The sequence below is a fragment of the Gracilinanus agilis genome, chromosome 2 (assembly GCF_016433145.1).
Source record: "Gracilinanus agilis isolate LMUSP501 chromosome 2, AgileGrace, whole genome shotgun sequence".
Taxonomy (NCBI): domain Eukaryota; kingdom Metazoa; phylum Chordata; class Mammalia; order Didelphimorphia; family Didelphidae; genus Gracilinanus; species Gracilinanus agilis.
Genome location: NC_058131.1, coordinates 463,974,270 through 463,997,986, shown reverse-complemented (window position 1 = coordinate 463,997,986; position 23,717 = coordinate 463,974,270). Strand labels below are relative to the sequence as shown.

Genomic DNA, 23,717 nt, shown 5'->3' with positions numbered 1-23,717 from the left:
AATGGTATATCTTTCCCACAAAGTTTTCAGGCAAATGAAGTAATCATAAAAAGGCACAAATTATTTATATGCAAGGGAAGTCAGATGAACACAGGATTCTAAACTAGATGAACTCTTAGAGGTAACTAAGTAAAATCATTTACTGATGAAAAAACTAAGAGAAGTAAGGAGTAGTAAATTAATTTGACTAAGTTTACACAAATTTTAAGTAGCAAAATTAAGTTCTGAAGCCAGGTCTTCCTAGTCCAGACACAAGTTGATGCCTAGTTTTAATCTGGATTTTTTTGGATACTTTGATCCTAACATATTTGAAGTTTTCTGTGTGTGTGCCTATACTGTGGAAACAAATCTAATTAAATATGATGGGGCTTCATCACCAGTAATTTAGCTATTGCCAAACCAACCCAAGAAAGGGCCAAAAAATTATAATGACTAGAATGTTAAGAAATCGAAATATCTGGCTGGGGCAAGCAATCTGGGCTGAGGCTACCCTAGCTAAACACAAGCTCATGGCCCTAACAAAAATTTAGTCGTGTTATGTTTTATCTGAATGACCTGAAAGGTTATTTTAGGTATCATTCTTATTGTTTAAAGTAAAACATTAAAAAAAAATTCATTTTCTTATATGTGTAACATTAGGAAGGCTAGAAAAAGCAAACATTAGGTTAATATCACAAGACATAATTTAGTCATTGAATACTTAACAAGACCAACTTGGCAAAAAGCAATCAAACAGGAAGGTTTGATTTTTGGTAAAGTAGAGGCAGTGTCATGAACGTCAAATAGTTCTATAAACAATGGCATCAACCACAAACCAATAATTGGTATTTAAATACAAGCAAATTTGAAAAGGAACAAGTGGTGTTTTCTTCCTCTTTAACACATACACACGTAATAAATTATATTATTTGCCACATCATCTTCAAAAATAAAAATATGCTACAAAGCTATGTTCACACAGTCTGAACTATTGATGGCCAAAAATGAAAACCACTTGACTTAAGGTAAGTATGCTATTCTAGTCTCATCCTTTGCTCTGTGATTTGTACACTCTGCTACATATTCATATTTGTGTATCAACTCCATCTACTTATCACATAACCCATTAATAAAAAGAATGATTTACCCCTCCCCACTTATTTTTAATTCTGTTTCTAATCCTAGGTCTTGTAAAACAGTTTCATGAGTAATTAAAAACCAGCATAAAGGAAGAAGATTATGGTTACAAATGGTTAATACTGGAGCCATTTAATGAAAACTTAATAATGAACTTAATGGTTGCATTAGAACCCTCAAAAATAGACTACTGGTGCCTTACTTTAGTCATATGGAGAGATACATTTTTAAAATATATCCTTTAGAAAAATAAAATAAAAAATTAATCCAAATTTAATCAGATGCTTTTCAGCTGCTCCATGAAACAAAAAGAATAAATATCTTAATCCTTCATATAAGAAAGAAATGAAGTTAAAATAATCATAGATTGGAATAGAATTTTGTCTTCATTAGTCAAACTCCATCTTGGAGATGAGGAAACTGAACTAAAGTAGGGGAGTGATTTACCCATAGATATGATAGCAGTAACTGGCAAAGCCAGTATGTACACACACACACACACACACACACACACACTTAGAGAAGCAATAAGGAAAATGATCCAACACGTTTCAATATAAAATATGAATAACAAGTTGCCTATCATCACAAAACCAAAAATATACTCAAGCTGCCAAGGGGAACACAGAATGGAATGATTTGTCAATGTGGTAACCTAAAGCTGACAATAAAATAGAAGTCATTCTTTCTAAAACAAGGCTAAAAGCTCAGTAAAAATATTCTGCTCTAAATATAATAGGATAAATATGAAAATTGAAAAGTTCAGAATCAAAAATCTCAGGTAAAGTCCTTAGTTACAATCTACCACATGAGAAAGAAATATTTTCCACTTGCTCCCAGATTTTAGTGAATGTTTAAAAAAACTTTTTTAGTTATCAGAGACTCCACCATCTGGGTCTTGACCCAAGACTGCACATTTGCCTTGCTACCACATGTATACATTTCCACATTTTACCCAGTGATTAACCATTAAATCAATATTACCTCTCTCTGCTACCTTGAAAAGTCTACTGTCATAATGCTCTAAAGCCTCCACTCAGGATCCCTGTGATTTTGAGATGTGATCTGTCTAGATTGAAGCCTCCTTTCCTGAACACCACTACTCCTTGCTTCCTCACACCTAGCAATATCCATCACATCCTTCTTGTGTTCCAAATTTCAATCCTTACTTTCTCATTTTGGTCCCTGGTAAGTCTTTTCTATTGCTAACAAAAAGCCATTTATATCAACTGTTTTGTATGAATTGTATTCACTTATATAATTTTTACTATATGTCATTTTCTCCCCAGTAGAATGCTAGAAAGCACATTGTTGGTTTTTTTGTATGCTGAGCATCAGGCAGAATGCCTTGCACTAGAGAATAGGTAATCAAACACTTGTTCAATTGAATTAAACTTAAAATAAGATGGAATTTTTTCCCATTACTATCTATAAATCTTTCTGGAGGTCTAAATGCAGGTCCACACACACAATCTGTGCAACAATAATTAATCACTCAAATAAATGTTGGCTTTAAATAAATCTTATCTTAATATTAAATAATGGTTACAATTAGTTAAAACAGAGAAAACAGTTTACATCCAAATAAGGTCAAAAATAGGTAAAACCAATCCTTAATTTCCCCATTTAACTAGTGTATATGGTATATTATCCGATAAGCTTCTGTCACACATGAAAACACACAAAGAAGGAAAAAAAGGACTGAACAGTTAAATTCATAGTCTTTCAAATATTTAATTCTAGCAATCAGTTATATATACTTATCTAATAAACAAATCATTATTTTTGAGCACCTACCATATGCAAAGCAATGAGGAGAATACAAAGAGAGATGAAAAAACAGGCCCTACCCTCACAAAGCTTATGCTCTATTGATACACTGAAGATACTGGGGCAGAATCAGGAAACTGAAGAGTGAATCCTATCTCAGACATTTACCGGTTACATGATCTCAGGCATATTTACCTTAACCACATGGAGTCTTAGTTTCCTTCTCTAGAAGGATGATAACACAGACTAGACATAGAAAAGTGATGCAGCAGAGGCAACTGAGAACTGGCCTTGGGACCAGGAAAGTCTCTGGCCCATCCTGGACATAGAACCCTGGAAAACCCATCCTCTCATTGGTCCCAGGCAATTCCCTAAGCCTAAAAATTACAAAGTAATCACTAACCTGAACTAGGTAGATAGAATCCTGACCAGGGGCTCCTATACTAATGAAATTATGGGCAGGTTCAGGCCCCTCCCATATGTAGCCAAAAGCCTGGCTGTGAAAAAAAAAATCTGGTAACATAAAATGACATATAAATGTAAATTTTCCTTCCTCTTATTATTACCAACATCGTCATATATTTAATCAGAAGGGACCTGAGTGGTAGCTCTAATTGTTAGCAAATTTTCTTTACCCCAAATCAAAATCTGCCTCTTTGCCACATCCACCCACTGCTACTAGATCTGTCTACAGGAACCAAACATAGTAAGTTTGTTCCTTTTTCCATTGGTGAGCCTTCAAATACTTGTGTGTCATTTGGAATTCTCATAAGCCCTGGGAGACTACAACTCCCAGGACTCTCTCTGCTACAACTTCCCCTGACACCTCCCACTTCCTTTGTGGGAGGTGTCAGAGAAAGTATAAAAGAGAAAGTTTGGTGAACTTTCTCTCTACCCTGAGCTCTAGCTAGCTCTCTCTACCCTGGAGGGTCTGCTGGCTCTTCCATCCTGATCACTCTCTCTTGGCACCTTTTTCCCTTTCTATCTACCTCCTAATTTTTCCTAGAACTTCCCCCTTTTAATTAAAATAAAACCTAGCTATTCTAAACCCTAAAGTTGCTCTCTGATCTTTTATTTGAGCCCCTGCCAGGGCTGGGACACTACCTTCCTTTCCCTTCCTCTACCTTCCTCTCTCCTTTCTCCCATTCCTCCAATCCTCCTACCTTCATCCCTTCATCCCTCTCACACTTGTAAGTATCAACCAAATCCCCTCCCTACATAAACACACAATCTTTTCTTCTCAAAGCTAATCATCTCTAATTCCTTCATCTAATCTTCACATGGTGTGATCTTCATTCACCAACTACTTTGCATTTCTTTAGACTTACCAGTTTATCTATTATCTCAGGCCTTTTTCTTGTATTTCCTAAAATGTGTTTACTGAAATTTGGTCCCTACAACTGGGTACAATATTATAGATATAGTGTGGGCAGATTAAGGTAATACCTTCCTGGTCCTGAACACTGTTTTTCTCTTACAGTCACCTATGACCTTATCAGTCTTTCTACACAGCAATCCTTTTAAACCACCCATCTCAACTAACTATCCCACTCTCCACAGCAAACCTCAGAATTCCTTCTCAAACTTCTTATGGTTTCCCCTCCCCAATCTTCTCAGCTGATCCTTGCCTCAGACATTACTGAGAAAAATTAAATCATCTGTGGAGATCTCTCTTTTTCCCCTCCTCCTCACACCCTCAAAATCAGGACCTCAGGGCCATCCTCTACTCCTAAATACCTCTCACCTTCTATATCCAATCTATTGCCAAGACCTGATGATCTCACCTTCATAACTTATCTGTGACATGCCCCTTTCCCTCCTCTGACACTGCCACCACTCTGGTAAAGATCTTCATCATCTCACACCTGGATTACTGCACTAGGTCTGCGTGCTTCAAGTCTCTCTTCAGCCCAATACATCCTCCATTCAACCAACTAGTGATTTTCCTAAAGCACAAGCCAGAACTTGTCTCACACACACACACACACACATCACCACAATTGCCACCACCTTCCACTAAACCCCAACTTCAAAAAACTCCACTCACTAACACAAGGGGAAAAAATGTATTATTGTTTCATTGCTGCTGCTGCTGCTGCTGTCGTCTTTTTCCATGAATTCTGAGGACAATTATACTCAGCTATCACCACACTATCCAGATTTTTAAATATTACTTCTAAAATAACATGACTGAATAACAGTGTTATACATACTGTAACCTTAGTTTCTTTTTATTCAACTAGGAAAGGGTTTTGAATCACTATGAATGGGAAAATGTGGTAGGAAAAAAACTCTGAGGGAAAAAAGAAATAAAGGGGAAAAGCTTGGTTAAAAACAGAAGATTAAATTTCTTCTCTCCATTAACTTTTGGAATATACTACATTGGGACCAAAATATCACTATGCTTTTCCTCTTCTTGATACTCATTTATAGATTGCTTATAGTCCCTTTTATGGCTTTCTGGTGCATTAAGTTACCCCCACCAAATTATTTGAGGAATGGAAGGTTGCTTTCTTATTGGATAAAGTGACAGAAGATAGGATTTGGGAGTTAAGAAAATATGAAATGGTTAAACAACCTGGGGTACATGGTTGTAACAGAAAATTATTTCACTATAAGAAATGATTAACAGAAGGAGTTCAGAAAAACTTAGGAAGACTTATATGAATGGATGCAAGGTAAAGTAAGCAGAACAGTAAAATAGTGTTACAGAACAGTAACAGAAACATTGTACAATGATAAACTGTGAAGGACTAAACTATTATCAGCAAAAGAAAGTTCTAAGGTAACCCTAAGGGTTTCATGATTTAAAACAAGAGCAAAAACAAAAGCTCACTATTGGTATCTGAGTGCAGATCAAAGCATGTCATCCTTCACTTTATTTCCTTCATGAGTTTTTTTTAATTATTATATATGTGATACGTGTGTTTAGTCACAACACAGGGAATGCAGCAATATCAGATTATTCACACACAGCCTTGGGAAGGAAGGGAGGGAGAGAATCTGAACCAAAAAATGTCAGAAAATAATTGTCAAAAATAAAACAGAATAAAAAATAAATTATTTTATTAAAACGGATATGAATGTGAATCCTGCCTCAGACACTTAGCAGCTATGTGACAATGGGCAAGATTCTCAATTTGTTTTCTCATCTGTAAAATGGATATAATAACACCTACCAATCATAGTTGTGAGAATTATATGAAATATTTGTAAAGCATTTTGTAAACCTCATGGTGCTATATAATTTCCACTTATTATTACTGTAATTTGTATCTTAGAATTAGAGATGACTAAAGGAATTAAAGAAACCTGTAGCTTCACTGACACTAGGAAATCTCCAGGGCTTTTAAATTAGATTATGCCACAAAAACTTTATAGTTCATATTTTTCAATATTCCTCTCCAAATTTCACCATTTTAACTCTAGAAATCCAGTTTACACACAAATCTTCTGATTAATTCCAATAAGATATAGCATGGTACAATGAAAACAACCCTGGATTTGAAATAAGAGAGCATATGTCCAAAACCCTGAATTGTCAACCTGAGTAACTTTGGGAAAATCACTCCATATGTAATAATGATAATAACTACATTTTCTGATATTAGGGGATTAGAAACAAAGTAGATGCCCATTAATCAGTATGCAGCTTAACAAACTGTTTTACAATGATGGCATACTGCTGTGCTCTAAGAAATGACAAATGTGATAAATTCAGAGAGGCCTAGACAGATCTATATGAACTATATGAAATGAAGGAGGCAGATCCAAGAGGGTAAGGATTTACTGTAATAATTTGGATGTAAAGAGCAATCATACACATGAATCAAAAGTGACTGTTGCAAAGTTATTTTTTAAAAAAGGAATGACAAGAAGGAAGAGATAAGAGAAGATACTCCCACCCCGTTCTTTGACAAAGTTAAAAGATCCACATGTGATCACTACAAATGTTTTTAGACTTTTTCACTGTAGAGATTAGTTCTACTGATTTTTTCCTCTTCTTATTCTTTTGTCTTTAAAAAATACTGTTATATGAGATGGCTCTCTGGGAAGGAGAAGAGGTATAATATAATATAATAATAATATACATATTCAGGAAATGTATGTTACTTAATAAGAGCTAACATTTATGTCTTGCATTGAGGTTTGCAAAGAGCATTGCAAATAGTGTCTTATTTTATCCTCAGCAACCTGGAAGATAGGTGCTATCATGATCCTCTTTTTACAGGTGAGGAAACTAAGGCACACAGTGGGGTTAAGTGACTTGCCCAAGACTATACAGCCAGCAAGTATCTGAGGCTGCATTTGAACTCAGGTCTTCCTGGCTCCAAGTCAATGTACTCTATTCCTTACACCACATGGCTACCTCTAAGATTCTTTAATTCATCACCTATAAAATGAAAGGTTTGGATTATATTGTCTATAAAATCCCTAAATCTATGATACTATGAATTAATTTTGTTGATTAGGTTTTTCTTTTTCTTTTTTATTAAATCATGAATTCTGTCAGCTGCTCATCAAGGATGAAGCATCTGGTGGGTTTGCTTTATGGGTCAAGAGAGTAGAGGGAAACAGTTTATAGCGTTGGTAATAATTTTCTGATAAGTTCCATATAAGAATTCATCAATTTTTTATTGTTCTAGAGTAGAGATTCTCAAATTTTTTTTGTCCTAGGACCCCTTTGCACCCTTAAAAGTTATTGAGGAGTTCCCCTCACCCAACAGCTTTGATTTATGTGGGTTAGAGCTATTAATATTTACATACTCAAAATTAAAACATCTTAGTACAAGGAAAGGTTCTTACTGCTCAGACCTCCTTTAATCTCACTTTATGACCCATTGCTCTAGGTAACGCTACTCTCAAGGAGAAAAAGCAAAACATTTTTAGAAGTATAGAAGGGTTTTGAAAATTTTCTTCTTTAAACCTGAAATTCATGTTTCTTTATCTTTCAAGTTAGAACCTGAAATCCAATGTGCTCATTTGTGTTTTATACAAAAAAGTTTTAAAATATAATAACAAAAGGTCACTTTTAAAGACAGGCTAAGTGATTTGCATAATTTGCATGATAATTATGGCACTTTTTTTACTAAATATAACTTTCAATGCAAAGTACAAATTCCTAAATAGCAATCCACAGCAGTAGAGATTCTTACAAGGATACTTGAGCAGTATGTCTCTTAGCAACCACTAGCATTCCAGACTTGCAGACTTGATGAAGGCAGTCTTTAGAAATACATTTAAACTCTTACCATATTAAATTCTCTAGTGATTTTTTTAATGTATTGCCAAACCTGGAACTGTAGGCTTTAGAGGAGTGGAGGAAGGCAGAATGGGACAGAAGGAAACTCTTTTTTCCCTAATGATTAAACTCAAATGAAAACTTTATTTGCTGGGAACAAGACACACTTTCTCAAAACACACATACCTAATTCCAGGATAAACAGACTAGTTATTAAGTCACCCAAATATACAGTCAATATTATTACTACAGACTCCAGAGTATTCAATACAAAGAACTGATTATCTTTTTTTATTATTCTTTGGTAGTTTCCTTAGGTAAAATTTTAGGGGGATTGTTTTAAGAGCATTTAAAGTACTGTTGAAATGAGAATAATGTGAAAATAAAACATAAAGCATATTATTATTTACATTCTATCTATTCTTCCAGACCTGAGTCACATGTTACTTCCTTCCTTCATGTGGTTTTCCTTCACTTTCTCAGCCAGAAGTGATATTTCTCTCCTGTGATCTCTCTATCTGTGCTTTCATACATATGTACAAATCTTCCCAAAACTCAGAAGTCCAAAAGCACTTTGTTCACACTTCTCCTTTGGATGTGTCATATCCAACTATGTATTATAATTATTTGTGTATATGTATTTATTTAAAAGTGTCCATTTCTTATTCTTTTTATCTCCTTAGAGAATTTGCAAAGTACTTTACAAGATAAAGCAGTTTAGTAAATGCTCCTGGGAAGTCAATAACCCAGGTTGGGGCATAAACATATTTAATTTTACTTCACCATTTGGGAGAATACAATATGATAAATGGCTCATTAGCATTGAGCCTTGATTCTTCATTAAGCTGTTTTTCAGCTTAACTTAAGATTCTAGTTTGTTCCTTGATGAAAAAACAAGCTTCTTCAGTAGTACCTGAAAGATATGTATGCATGCATGTGCACACATTTAAAAAATTATTTTGGTTTTCTGGTCTAGACCTTCATGTAGAAATCTCTCAAGACAAAAACTCCTACCAATGCAGAATGGCAACTATACTCAACTTAAAAGTCTTAGGGAGTTACATGAAGGCACAGAGAGGGACTTCCCAGGTTACCAAATTGACCAGTATTTTTCAAGATGGGATTTGAACCCTTGTCTTCCTGACCCTGTGGCAATAATAATAAATTACATTTTTATAGAACCATAAGGTGAAAGCAGAAGTGAACTAGTATGGAGGTAATATGATGCCCATTTTACAGATGAAAAAACCATGGCTTTGAGAATAAGTAAATTAAATTCAACATATCCAAAACAAAACTCATTTTCTTTCCTCCAAAACTCTCCTCTCTTCCATACATCTATTTTATTCAAAAGCACCACCATTTTCCCATTCTCCTATTTCCAACTCAGCCTTATCCTCAACAACTCCTCAATCTCCCTCATCCCATACATCCAATCAATTTCCAAGTCTTGTCATTTCTACTTTATCTCTCTCCTCTAATCCCTTCTCTCTACTCACACAGCTAACCACTTAGTTCAGGTACTCATCACCTCTCACTTAGATGATTGCTACAGAATCCCTGCCTCAAATTTCTCGCCAAATAAGTCCATCCTACACACTGCTGCCAAAATAGTTTTCCTTAAGTGAAGATCTGACCATGTGACTTCCCTACTCAGTCAACTCCAATGGCTTCCTGCTGTGATTAAGATAAAATAGAAACTTCACCGTTTAGCTGCTTTAGCTCTATATACTAGCTCTAACTTAACTTTCTACTCTCACTGGCTATTACTCATCTCCACCCCATGCCCACCTTCAACCTCAGCCAAAAATCTCCTGTCTACCTCTGCGCTGCCCAAATACACTCTCTTTTTATCTTCACCTTATAGTCTCTTTGCCTTTAAGATGCAGTTAAAGCACCATCTTCTACATGAAGCATTTCTGAACACTCCAAATGCTAGTTAATGCTTTCCTCCCAAACTATTTTGCATTTAACAATTTTTTGAATACATTTTTGTTTACTTTATACTTGTCATTCTCTCTGTCTGTTTGTCTCTCTCTCTCCCCCCCCCCCCTCTCTTTCTCTCTCTCACACACACACACACACACACACACACACACACAAATTTCTCTTGGTAGAATGTAAGCTACTCAAGAATAAAGGTTGTTTTTTTCTCGGCACTTTTGTCTTTAGTGCCTGACATAACAGATGTTTACAAATATTTTTTGACTGTTATCAAAGTCTGTACTTATGAGATTCTGTTGCCTTATGCTAGTAAGGGCATCTGTTCTTTTCTAAATATTATATATAATTTCCCCTTTTTTTCCAAAAGGTGGATATTATTTATAGGGGCCCTCCCATAGCTCAAATGACAACTAGTCCAGAATTGTTAAAGTCCTAAGATGAGAATAAATAGGATGAGTAGTCTGAAGTTATAGGATCTGGTCTCCAAAAGTTTATACAAAAATATAATCTAAATTTTTTAAAACAATTTTTAAATTTTATTTATGTTTTTCATTTTTCTGTCATTTGTTTTCAAATATATCTATTCCTTCACCTCATTCCTTTCCACCTAGTGGACCTTCTCTTGTAATATCGATTAAGAGGGGGGAAAAATAATTCAGCAAAATCAACTAATATACTGGCCATGTCTGGTACTATGTATGATATCTCAGACATCCCCCACCTCCAGGTAAGAACATGTATTTTCTTAACTCTTCGATGGAGCCAAATTTGGTCATTATAAGCAAATAAAGTTTTGTAACCCAAAATTTCTAATTTTCCAAGTGAGGGTTAATCCCTATAAGGAAACTTCCAAATGTTTATAATATTGCCTCCTAGCAGGAAGGTGTGCTACTTCCTAAAAGGAAAAAGGAATCTTACATATAAGGCTCAGCAGGGTTCTGGCTCCTATTATTTATAATATTTTATTTATGCTTTGTAGTCAAACTCTTTGGATTAAATGTTGTTTCAAGAGACCTATACAAAAGCACCTTAGGAATCATTATGTGAATATAGATTTTAAAATAACAAAGGTGCACAAGAAACTAGAGCTAAACATGAAAAAAATAATTAAACCTCATATACAAGAAAACTGCAGAAATCCACAGATTTGCATTCCTTGCTATTATTAATTTCTAATATAGTGAGTTAAAGGAGATACCACACTGAACAGATTATAGTGGAAATTTGTGTGAATGCACATGTCTGTGCATATATGTGCATGTGTGTGTAATAATTAGTTAGTATCTATCCCCTTGCCTTTCCTTAAAGAAAATTTTGACTAACATTTGTGCATACTAAATTTGAAAGCAGAGAAAATAATATACAGGTGAGTAACAAATACATATAATGAGTTTGAAGAAATAGTTTTCTTACCTGTAATACAAATTTCTGATCTATGTATTTTTTGGCAATGCTGGGTTGGAATTCTTGGCTTTCCAAAAATCGTATGAAAAATTCATATACAAGCTGCAACAGAGTACAGTTATTTCTCAAATAAGAAATACTAAATAAAAAAATATACAAGTAGCAAAGGACAACAAATTAATTGAAATTGGGATTAGGATTTAGGATCCCACATATGTCAGAAGCTGACTGTGTCATTTTTGCCTTTTTTTATGATTGGTTTTACTACCAGCAGAGAAGTGACATTAAATCAACTTTCCTCACAAAGCTGCTCTCATAAATTGTGAAGGATCTAAGACACACACAGTAAACTGGGATTATATTATATTATTATATTATATTACTGGGGCAGCTGGGAGACTCAGTGGCTAGCAAGCCAGGCCTAGAGACAGGAGGTCCTGAGTTCAAATAGAGCCTCAAACACTTCCTAGCCCTTACCACTGGCTCTTCTGCCTTGGAACCAATACTTGGCATTGATTCTAAGACAGAAGGTAATGAATTAAGGAAAAAAAAAAAGATGTTATGCCATGTTCTGAGACATGTTAACATCCCACTACAGTATTTGTAATCTTTTACTTTAAGTGAAAATTTACAAACATATACACACAGCCTCCCCTGTTTTTACCTGCCTTTCCATATGAGTGACTAAAGCAGGAATATCAATCCCTAGTTCTAACCTGGAAATTAGATGGGATTTCATCAATTTGCAGTGTTCAGTAGCAATAAGGGCCTTAAATATTAATTCTAATATATGCACATGTAAGTTTTATTATATTTTGGCAATAAAACCCAATTTTCCTCTATTTTAAATTTTCCATAAATTAAGGAGATCCTACTAGGTTATCTTCCCTCACCCCACTACAGTAGCCTATATTTTTTGTCCTAATGTTGTCATGCTAGTATATTAAAAAATAATAATAAAATGCCTTTAGGTTTCAACACTTCAAAGGGAAAAAAATTCTTTGATTCATTATACTATAATCTTTGAACAACTACGAATTATGTAAAAATAAGTAAGCCTGTTCAAATGACCCTAATATGGGGAGTTTCATCATTTGCCAACTCCAACAAAGAGAATACTTGTTCTCATCTTGCAGTGTTTATTCACTGGATGGAAAGGGTTTCTAGTATAACTAGAAATACACTTTCTCTGCCCACTGGTTCCCTGAAATCAATTATGATTTTTAATAGTTTAGTGAAAGTTTGGCTACATTTATTAATATATTCAAAATATTTTGCACTTAAGCAGCAAATTTTGTCTAAGAATCTCAAAGGCAGATAAATCTTCATGTCTTCAGGCAGAAAGATGGAACCAAAGAATAAATTAATTTCTCAAGATACCATGTGAATAATTATTGTCAAATTTAGGGAGACTTCAGGATCCCTCATGCTTAACCTCAAACCTGAACTATTAAGGGCTCTCTAAATTGTAAAGAGAAGTCATTCAAAAAATTTTCTCTACTATTTGAAATGCCAAGACCTATTTTAGCATAAGGCTGTAATTTGCACTGCTTAGTCTCTCTCCTTGGGAGGTGGGAGAGGGGGAGACAGAATAGAAGAAGGAGCATACACATAGGGGGAAAAAATGCAAAGTACCTAGCCAAAGAAGGAAATCTCATTTATTTTAGCCTCTGTCAACACATTAGAGAGCTGAGTTGGCTCAGTAATTTGCAAACCTGCCTCAAAAGTGGGAAGGATGAGACTCATTTTGAAATCATTAATTCAGAGAAATATTTTTAAAGTCGAACAATAATATATAGAACTTCTCGGGAAGAAGAAAAAAGCTATAAACTAAAGCGTCCTACTTCAATGCAGTAAAAAGAGCTAGATTTTCAAGTTAGAGGACTTTAGTTCCAACTCTAGTTCTTCTTAATAGCTGTGGGATATTAGGTAAAATATTTACATTCTCTCATCCTATTTCCTGATCCATAAAGTGGGAGGACTAAATGACCTAAAAGGCCCTTTCCAGTTCTCAATCTATAATTTTATAAGAGTTTCCCCAAAGAATTATCCTTTAAAAGAATTTCCTTCCAGAATAAATATCCAGGAAGTGATATAAAACATAAAACTCAGGGTTGGCAAAAAATATTAATATTACTCTCCAACATACACGCAGGTACCTCACTTTTGATTCTTTACAATCCAGGAGGAACTTATAGAAAAAGCCAAAGGGCATCTCTCTGGAATTGTTATATCACTAGGAAAATAGCATGGTTGAATTCTAACAAAAACTTTATAGCAAAACTTGTTTTATAAAGAGACAGGCAGATATATAAGCAATTTATGAAATTAAAAGCAATATAAATTCTTTAAATTTTTATATTTCCCATTTAACTTATCAGAACTTTTGAAGGTCACTTTGGAAATGTCTTAATGGCATTTTGATTTCCTAACTTGATTTTTTTTTAATGTGGAAGGTCAAGGTGGAAAGAGACTAGAGAATGACTAGCATATATGTGTATGTATATATGCATTCATACATTCATATATATGTGTATATATAAATAAATATAACATTAAAATATAATGTGAAGAAATATATTATCTAGAGGAATATGCAATATATTGGGGGTGGGAGTGAATAATAATTAGCTTTTAAGTATGACAGACTGAAAAAGATTTGGGAACACTTCCCAAATGGTACAGAAGAGGGAAGATCACTTGTATATCTTCAGTCACTCAGCTGTTCCTCTTCCTAGTCAGACTATAAAAGGAATACCATCAGGAGCTATAAAAAAGTCTAGTGCTCCCAGCAAGCAAATTTCTTTATGATGAAAACTCTACATGGGGTTAGATAATAATCCTGGCACACCTATGATAAAAATAGCTTTTATGATCTATGGCATTTAATGAATACATCTTGCCATGTCTAAATGAATGTTAATGTAAAAATAGTTCTTTTCTAGTTTGAGGTTCCAGTGTATCATGGTGAAAGAGTGTTCATGCATGCTGGTTCACTTGAAAATGCTTAGAACCTATAATCTGATAATGCTCAGAAGCTAGAGAAGAAGAATGATTTTTGACTCACTCATTTTGCAAGAACATGAAGGTCCAGAAAGGGAGAAAAAAAAAAAAAGAAGAAGAAATGCTTATCTTATTCTCTTAGAAATCCAATTAAAAGTGAAGAACAAGTAAATAATTTGCAATTTGTTAAATGAACTAGTATTAAGTTTATACCTTGGTGAATTAAAACTAAAAATGATATGAATGCCCATAAAGTAATGAAATAGTGGATATACTCATATCTTTTTATGCAATGAAATACCTGTAAATGTGGCCATGATGCCTCAAGGGTAGGTTCATCTTCTTCTGGATCAAATTCATTGCTGTCACTAGGAGGGAGAGTTCTGAATATATTGCAAGATACCTGAAAAAAATCAAAAAAGTTAATAAAATAGCTTCTGTGAGAGCTTCATAGCCAGACATCAGGATCCTGTGGCCAGCCCAAATAAAGTGAAAGACTGATCAACAATTCCCAAAAGGATCTAGGAATGCACAGGAGGAAGGAAACAAGTTCCCACATTTCACAAATAAAAAGGAAAGTCAGGGACTGAAGGCCCTGGGCAAAAAGAACAATTCAATAAGCATTTATGAAGTACCCTTTCTGTGAAAGGCATGGAATGAGGCAATGGGTATTCAGAACAAAAACAAACAGATCCTGCCATCAAGGAGCTAAATTCCTACTGAGGGAATAAAAGATACACATGGAAAAGCAGACATAAGGATATTTGAAGTGAAGGAGAAGAATCCTAAGAAATGTGAAAAATAGAGAAAACAATAAAGAAAAGGTGGTACTAAAGATGAGCTTTGAAGAAAAATCAGGATCCTGAGATGTTCAGTCTAGGAGTGAATGAATGTATTCCCAGCATGAAGGAAAATTTTTTGCAAAAATATAAAAAGGAAATTGAATATGGAATTAAGGAAATAGCAACACAATTTGGATGAACACTGTGGGAAATAATACAAAATGAATCTTGAAAAGTAGGTAAGAATTAGAGTAAAAGAGGTCTTAAATCTCCTATACTAAAAGTTTACATTTTGTCCTAAAGGCAATGAGAAGTCATTGAAGATTTTTTAAAAAGAATATCAGGGGTAGAAATGGTGCTTAAGAAACACCTGGCAGCTATATAAATTATAGATTAGATTGGAAAAGGGGAAAAAAAAGAAATGGAAAAAGGAAGATCCATTAGAAGGCAGTTATGGGGCAGCTAGTATACTGTTCAGTGAATAGAAAACCAGGCCTGGAAACAGGAAGACCTGGGTTCAAATTTGACTACAGACATTTCCTAGCTCTGTGATCTTGTTTTTGTTTTTTTAAAGGTTATTAATGCAGGTAAGAATCTGACATGGATCTGAACAGACAGGGGGCAATGTGAATGGCAAGATGTTGGAAAGATGAAGAAAAATTGAGATGCGACAACTGTTTGATAGCAAAGTGATACCTTTCCACTACTGCTTTCAGTGCTTTTCTAGAGTCTCTTCTATTCCAGGTACATATTCTAGTCAGTCTACTCTTATCCAAACCTGCTTTCAGGAAACAATAGTTGGAAAAAAGATAAAACCCATTTCACACTAAAGCATAAACAATTGGGGCAGCTGGGTAGCTCAGTGGATTGAGAGTCAGGCCTAGAGACCAGAGGTTCTAGGTTAAAATTTGCCTCAGACACTTCCCAGCTGTGTGACCCTGGGCAAGTCACTTGACCCCCACTGCCCACCCTTACCATTCTTCCACCAAGGAGCCAATACCTAGAAGTTAAGGGTTTAAAAAAAAAACAAATAAAGCATAAACAACTGACAGTGATCAAGTATGCAGACAGACTGCAAAGATATCAACATTTTAACAGGGTACTTAAGTTATCTTACATAGATAAACCTTCCATAAACACTTGTCTTCTTAATTAAACCAATAGGTTATGCTTGATCTAATAGGAGAAATGCAACTATTAGGGGGATAAGGAAATGGAAGTGACACTGAGGAGTGGACAGGGGTAGGAAGGAGCATCTTTCTATTAACCATCAAGAAATATTCTTCCTGTCTATAAGCATGGCCTTGCCTGTAGCAACAGTCTTCATTAGAATTTTTCAGTGGACAAATGCACAAAGAAGTTATTAAAATCAAGATATATTTGCTTTTTCCTCTATATATCTCTATATGAACTATAATGTGTATTCTTAAATAATTTCCAAGCACTACTAGAGCTACTTCTAAAGACATCATTCCTTAATGTCTCCTGTTTCATTTTTTTTTTTCCATTTTGTATTCACTTTTCCACAACCACTGATTCATGGAGATCCTCCAGAGCTGAAGTATATGGAAGATAAAAGGCTGAGGGGGAACAGTGAATAAGAAATGGAAGAGGATAATTAGTAGCAGAATACATTCTAATACGGGAGATACTTAGATGAGTGGGTATATATAAGACATGCACAAAGGTATAAGGATATTAGAAAATAAATATTATTTTATTAGTTTAGAAATAAGAAGTAGAGAAGCTGGCTTGAGGAAAAATCAGAGTTTCAAATAGAGCTGAGAGAGAGAGTATTAATTTCATATGTTGGCAATTGTAACCGTTATTCTATGACTGTTTCACGCTCTGGGCGTGGCATTCTGGCAGTTGGTTTTTGGCAGTTAACAGAGCTGCTGGGTGTTGGCTTCTGGCAGTTGACAGAGCCACACAGAGGACTTTTCTCTCTCAGGGCTAGAGAAGGTAACATCTTTGCCTCTCTCTATCTCTGTCTGAGTGCAAGACTTGAAGAGGGGGAGTGTTTTCTTTTCCAACTTGGGAAACACTATTCATTTATCTGTTACTGTGTATTGATTGGTTTAAACTCTGAAAAGACCAAAGAAAACCTGGTCTTTGGTTTGGACTCTGAGTCTCTTAAGGCTCAGAGTCCTAAGCTGATTCTTGTTGAGACTCAACCAGCTAGCCTTAGTTATCTTTATAACTTAAAGATGAAGTTAAGAATTATAGTGGTAGTTTTAGTTAGACTAGTATAAAATTTGGTTAGTTAGATCAGGGAGGATTAGTGTAGCCTATGAACCATAGGAGAAGTGGTTCCTTGCAGAACCTGGGAGTTTATTTGGGTGGAGTTAGAATCCCTTAGAATTAGAAATCCTTTTACCCTCATATATATTTTAAATAAAAAGTTTAATTTTCTATACAAGAGTCTCTTTAGCATTCCTTGCACCTGGCCCTGAAGGGAAGTTCATCTTTGAGCTTCACTTCACTTTACCACTGAAGATACTTTTGATAACATCTATCAGAATCAATTTTGAACCTTTATTTTCCTTCTATCTGGCTTGCCCATTTTATTTTTACAAAGGAGAGATACAAGATAGCCTTAGAAGAGGCTTTGGGGGCTAAGGAAAGAGACCAAATAAAGTCTCCTGCAGAAGGTGATAACAGTACTGTCTTAAAATAAATTTGAGATACTAAAAGAAAAAGGTAAGAGGGGAAGAACTTTCTGGCATAACTTGCTGGATAGCCAACACAAAAGCGGGGAGATGGGAGCTCAATCCTTGTATATGGGGAAAAGAAAGTAGTTTCAAACAATACAATCTTGCAAAATTGGTAAAATAAGAAGCAGTCAGTTTATGAAATGCACCAGCTGAGGTGTTTTATATTTGAATCTAGAGACAGCAGGGGCCCACTGGAGTTTATTGAATGGGGAGCGGGGGAATCACTTTGATAGTTTTATGGATTACAGATTGGAATGGAAAGAGGTTTGAGGCAGGACAGTCCATGTAAGAAGTAAGGAAAACTCAAGTAAGACAGTAGCTGCAGGGGTGGAAAAAAGGGGACCTATTCAAAAGATATTATAGTAATAGAGACAAGAAGATCTGGATACATGGGGAGAAGAGCCAGGAGTTGAGGAGGAACCCAAGGATATAAAAAGGAAAAAGTCTAGGACAGAGCCTTAAGGTTAGTAGATATCACATGGAATAAAATCCAAGAGAGGAGATAGGGGAGGGAGAGAGACAGAGAGGCAGAGATACTTTGATACAGAGACAGATAAGACACAAGAAGAAACACAGACAGTGAGGCTGAGACAGAGACAGAATAAATCCAGGTGGCAAGAATATTCAGGAGGGGGGTGGCTCAGTGGATTAAAGGCCAGACCTGGAGATGGGAGATCCTAGGTTCAAATCTGACCTCAGACACTTCCTAGCCAAGTGGCCCAGGACAAGTCACTGAACACCCCCATTGCCTGGTCCTTATCACTCTTGTGCCTTGGGACCAATACATAATATTGATTCTAAGATAGAAGGTAAGGATTTTTTTAAAAAAAAAAAATACAGGAGGAGAAGGTAGTCAACAGTATCAAATACTGACAAAAGGTCAAGAAGCACGAAGATTTGGGCGGGGGAGTGGGGGGGAATGCCATTTAACTAGGCCACAAAGAGATCACTGGTGGTGTGGGAGAAGCCAATTTCAGTTAAATTATTAAGTTAAAAAACAAACTGAAGGTCCGGGATAAGATGGCGGCAGAGTAAAAAGCAACTGCTTGACCTCTCTTAACCAAGGCATATAGGACTCCTCAGGGGGACATAAAAACAAATCCAGACGAACGAAGGGACCCCACAACAGGGAGCAGCATTGAAGGTATGTGGAATCGGGGTATTTCCACGCTATAAAGGGGTGAAACAGATCTCAATGGAATGCAAGCTGAGCAATCCCCTTCCCCACCCCACCCCACCACCACCTACAGTGCCAAAGCCAGCGCACAGGAGTTGAAGCAGGTTTGGAGCACCCATTAAGTCATTGGCACCTCCAGGGCCTGTTCCTGAGAGCAGCAAGACTTAGGACCCCAAGAGACTAAAGAATGCGCGTGGACTTTGAACACAGACTGTGAGCGCAGGCGCAGGTAAAGACATTGCTGTAGGTGCGGACAAGGATCTTGAGCGCAGGTTTGGACCTCTAGTGGGGACCCTGTGCAGACGGGAGCACAGCTGTGGAAGCAGCACCCTTAGACTATTGAGGAAGCATCAGGCAGAGGGGCAGGCGGGGTGACCACCAGGAGGCTTGACCCCGAGAACAACGAGACCTGAGACCTCGGGAGCCTAGAGAGCGCAAACAGACCCTGAGTGTGAGGATAAAGCTAAGAAGGTGCAGGTCTAACAATGGCAAGCCAAAATCAGAAACCCCAGAAGAGAAAGATCATCAAGAAGAAATCTGTAACACTCGACAACTTTTACACAGAGAAAATACAGACAACAGAGCAAACAGCAGAAGAGAACAAACAAGTAATCATATCCAAACCTTCCCAAAATAATGAAAACTGGTCACAAGCTATTGAAGAGTTCAAATCTGATATGATGAGAAAGATGGAAGAGATCTGGCAAGAAAATAACAGTTTAAAAGGCAGAATTTTGCAATTGGAAAGTGAGGCTCAGAAATCAAATGAACTGATAAGCAAATTGAACACCAGAAATGACCAGACTGAAAAGGAAAACCAAAAGATCATAGCTGAAAACCAGTCCCTAAAGGCTAGAATTGAGCAATTAGAAGCCAATGATCTCAAGACAACAAGAACAAATAAAACAAAGTCAAAAGACCAATAAAATAGAAGGAAACATGAAATAATGAGAAAGTGAAGACCAAGAAAACAGGTCTAGAAGAGACAATCTGAGAATCATTGGTCTTCCTGAAAAAGCAGTAATTAATTGCTCTGAAGTTCTAAAACAAGAGGGCAATATAGACATTGAAAGGATACATAGATCACTCTCTACACTAGACCCTGAAAAGACAACCCCCAGTAATATAATAGCCAAATTCAAGAGCTTCCAAGTAAAAGAAAAAATTTTACAAGAAGCCAGAAAGAGACAATTCAGATATCAAGGAGCACCAATAAGGATCACACAGGATCTGGCAGCCTCCACACTAAAAGACTGCAAGGCTTGGAATATGATATTCAGAAAGGCAAGAGAACTGGGTCTTCAACCGCGGATCACCTACCCATTAAAACTAACTATAATACTTCAAGGGGAAAGTTTGGGCATTCAATAAGATAGGAAATGTCCAAGTATTTGCACAGAAAAGACCAGGACTAAATGGAAAGTTCAATATCCAAACACAAAAATCAAGAGAAACATGAAAAGGTAAATAAGAAACAGAGGGGAAAGTAAGAAAACTCATATTTTTTAAATTTGCCCCTTTAAGGGCTTCAATAAGATCTAATTATCTGTATTCCTAACTTTAGAATGCTATGTATAATTCTCTGTAGTGAACTCTCTTCACTATTATAGTAATCAGAAGAATAATACATAGGGAGAGGTTGGAATACTCAATGGTCTAAGATTGATATGGGGGGTGGGAAAGAGAGGGGTGAATAGTAGGGGACACTAAGAGAAACTGGAATGATTAAGAAAAATAGGATATTCTATTACACACAAAGAGGGCATAGGAAGGGGAGGGGATGAATACTATTATAAGAAGGAGAGGAAGAGAGCATTAAGAGGTAATATTTAAACCTTATTCTCAGTGTAATTAACCCTGAGAGGGAAGAGTAGCTATATCCATTGGGATATAAAACTCTATCTAACTCTACTGAGAAAGCCGGAAGAGATAAACCAAGGGGAACAGGGGAATGGGGAGATCGAAGAAGGGGAGGGAATTCATTAGGCCTTTAAAAATAAAAAGATGGGAATAATAAGGGAGGGGGAAGAAAGAGAAGTTAATCAAGAGAGGGGATTAGGGTTACTGGCTTAAAGCAAACCACTGGTTTAAAAGGAAAGAGTATAAGAAGAAGGGGTAGAATTAGGAAAGGATACCAAAATGTCAGCGAATGCACAACTGATAATTATAACTCTGAATGTGAATGGGATGAATTCGCTCATAAAATGGAAGCAAATAATTAGAGAAATGCAAATCAAAACAACTCTGAGGTATCACCTCACACCTAGCAGATTGGCTAAAATGAAAGAAGGGGAGAGTAATGAATGCTGGAGGGGATGTGGCAAAATTGGGACATTAATGCATTGCTGGTGGAGTTGTGAACTGATCCAACCATTCTGGCTGGCAATTTGGAACTATGCTCAAAGGGATATAAAAGAATGCCTGCCCTTTGATCCAGCCATACCCATTGTTGGGTTTGTACCCCAAAGAGATCATAGATAAACAGACTTGTACGAAAATATTTATAGCTGCCCTTTTTGTGGTGGCAAAAAACTGGAAAAGGAGGGTATGTCCTTCGATTGGGGAATGGCTGAACAAATTGTGGTATATGCTGGTGGTGGAATACTATTGTGCTAAAAGGAATAATAAACTAGAGGAATTCCAGATGAACTGGAAAGACCTCCAGGAACTGATGCAGAGCAAAAGGAGCAGAGCCAGAAGAACATTGTACACAGAGACTGATATACTGTGGTAAAACCGAATGTAATGGACTTCTGTACTAGCAGCAATGCAATGACACATGACAGTTGTGAGGAATTTATGGTAAGGAACACTACCCATATTCAGAGGAAGAACTGCAGGAGAGGAAACATAGAAGAAAAACAACTGCTTGAACGCATGGGATGAGGTGGACATGATTGGGGATGTAGACTTGAAACTACCACACCAATGCAACTAACAACAATTTGGAAATAGGTCTTGATCAATGACACATGTTAAAACCAGGGGAAAGGTACATCGGTCATGGGTGGGGGGAGTGCGGGGGGGGGGGTGTGGTGAAGGGGAAAATAGGAGCATTAATCATGTAATCATGTTAAAAATGAATATTAATAAATGTTTTAAAAAAACTGAAGATTTTGAAGAGGATGAGATGAGGGAAAGAAAAAGCCTGAGTATAGATAGATTTTGAAGGAGGTTTTGCTAAGAAGTGGGGGAGAAATATCAAGCCATTGCAAGGAAACTCAGTAGAAGTTAGAGAGTCTCTTTTCCTTTCTTTTCTTTCCTTTCCTTTAAGGTTGGAGTAAACTGGGCACATTTGTTGTTGTTTTAGGTAAAAGATAAGGAATCAGTAGATAAGGAAAGAATGAAGAGAAGAATTGATAGTGAAAAAAATCTACTAAAATACTAAAAGAGATGCTGGTGCACAATCTACAGTTTGACACCAAGAAAAATACTGGTCTTGAAAAATAAAAGTAAGAAAAAGATCAGCACTAAGTCCTATGTTAATGACTTACAGTGGCGCAAAGATGACTTTGGGAATACAAACTTGGCATTGGACAGATTGTATACTTTCCAAAGATCTGTCTGGCTAAGTTCAGAAAGACCTGTGGGTCATGGCAAACCATGGAACAAAAGAAAATATAAAATGGTCCTCAATCCCTTGCTGCCCTCTTCTGTTTCTAGTCATAATGGTAGAATAGCCAAAAAGACATAAAAGTGTGCTAAGAATAACATGATTTTTAAACCATCTCAGCATTAATTTAGCTGTTGGTAAGACGTAAGATTCTATTGCAGCATCCAAGAAATAAACATAATACATAGAGAAGTGAATCAAATAGATCTTGATATCCTCATTACAAATGAAACCAAGGAAAAAGAAAGCCAAAAGAAAGAATGAAATCAAAATGAAAGAATGGACAGAATACTCACAGGTTCTCTTTGGAGAAGCAAATTATGTTGTCAATGTTCATGTCATTGGGCATCCAAAGGGAACAAGAAAAATCACTTAATGAGATACTTGGTAATCATATACTGTAGTGCTCATGATAAGCATTTACAACAGACAACTATAAAAATTATTTTCGCTTATGTACCAATGTCTGTTGGAGAGGATGAGATAATAAAGACATTCAAAGAGGAACTTGAAAAGGTCTTTTCAAATGAAACTAGTATGTATTCTTATACTGGTGACTTCAATGCAAAGAAGCATAAAGGAAGGTGGTAAAAATTTACTTTAAAAAATATATAGTTTGGGGGGCAGCTGGGTAGCTCAGTGGAGTGAGAGTCAGGCCTAGAGACAGGAGGTCCTAGGTTCAAACCCAGCCTCAGCCACTTCCCAGCTGTGTGACCCTGGGCGGGTCACTTGACCCCCATTGCCCCCACCCTTACCAATCTTCCACCTCTGAGACAATACACCGAAGTACAAGGGTTCAATATATATATATATATAGTTTGGGAGTAAGAAATAAGAGACCAAAGATTCATATATCTACTATGAAACTTAGCACATAGAAGGAGGTTTTGGATATAGTAAGTACCAAATAACAACACAAAAATAAATTGGTTTTAGATAGATAGATAGGTCA

At 36.2% G+C, this 23,717-nt stretch overlaps 1 protein-coding gene across 1 annotated transcript in view; it reads right to left on the bottom strand.

Annotated features, from left to right (window-relative positions):
• Nucleotides 1-23,717, bottom strand: part of PPP2R5E (protein phosphatase 2 regulatory subunit B'epsilon) — a 175,191-nt gene that overhangs the window by 24,430 nt on the left and 127,044 nt on the right. The window contains exons 4-5 of the mRNA XM_044664860.1: nucleotides 14,781-14,882; nucleotides 11,486-11,578 (exon numbers count right to left, since the gene is read on the bottom strand). Coding sequence (XP_044520795.1) covers nucleotides 11,486-11,578; nucleotides 14,781-14,882 — 195 coding nt within the window. The remainder of the gene's footprint in view (nucleotides 1-11,485; nucleotides 11,579-14,780; nucleotides 14,883-23,717) is intronic.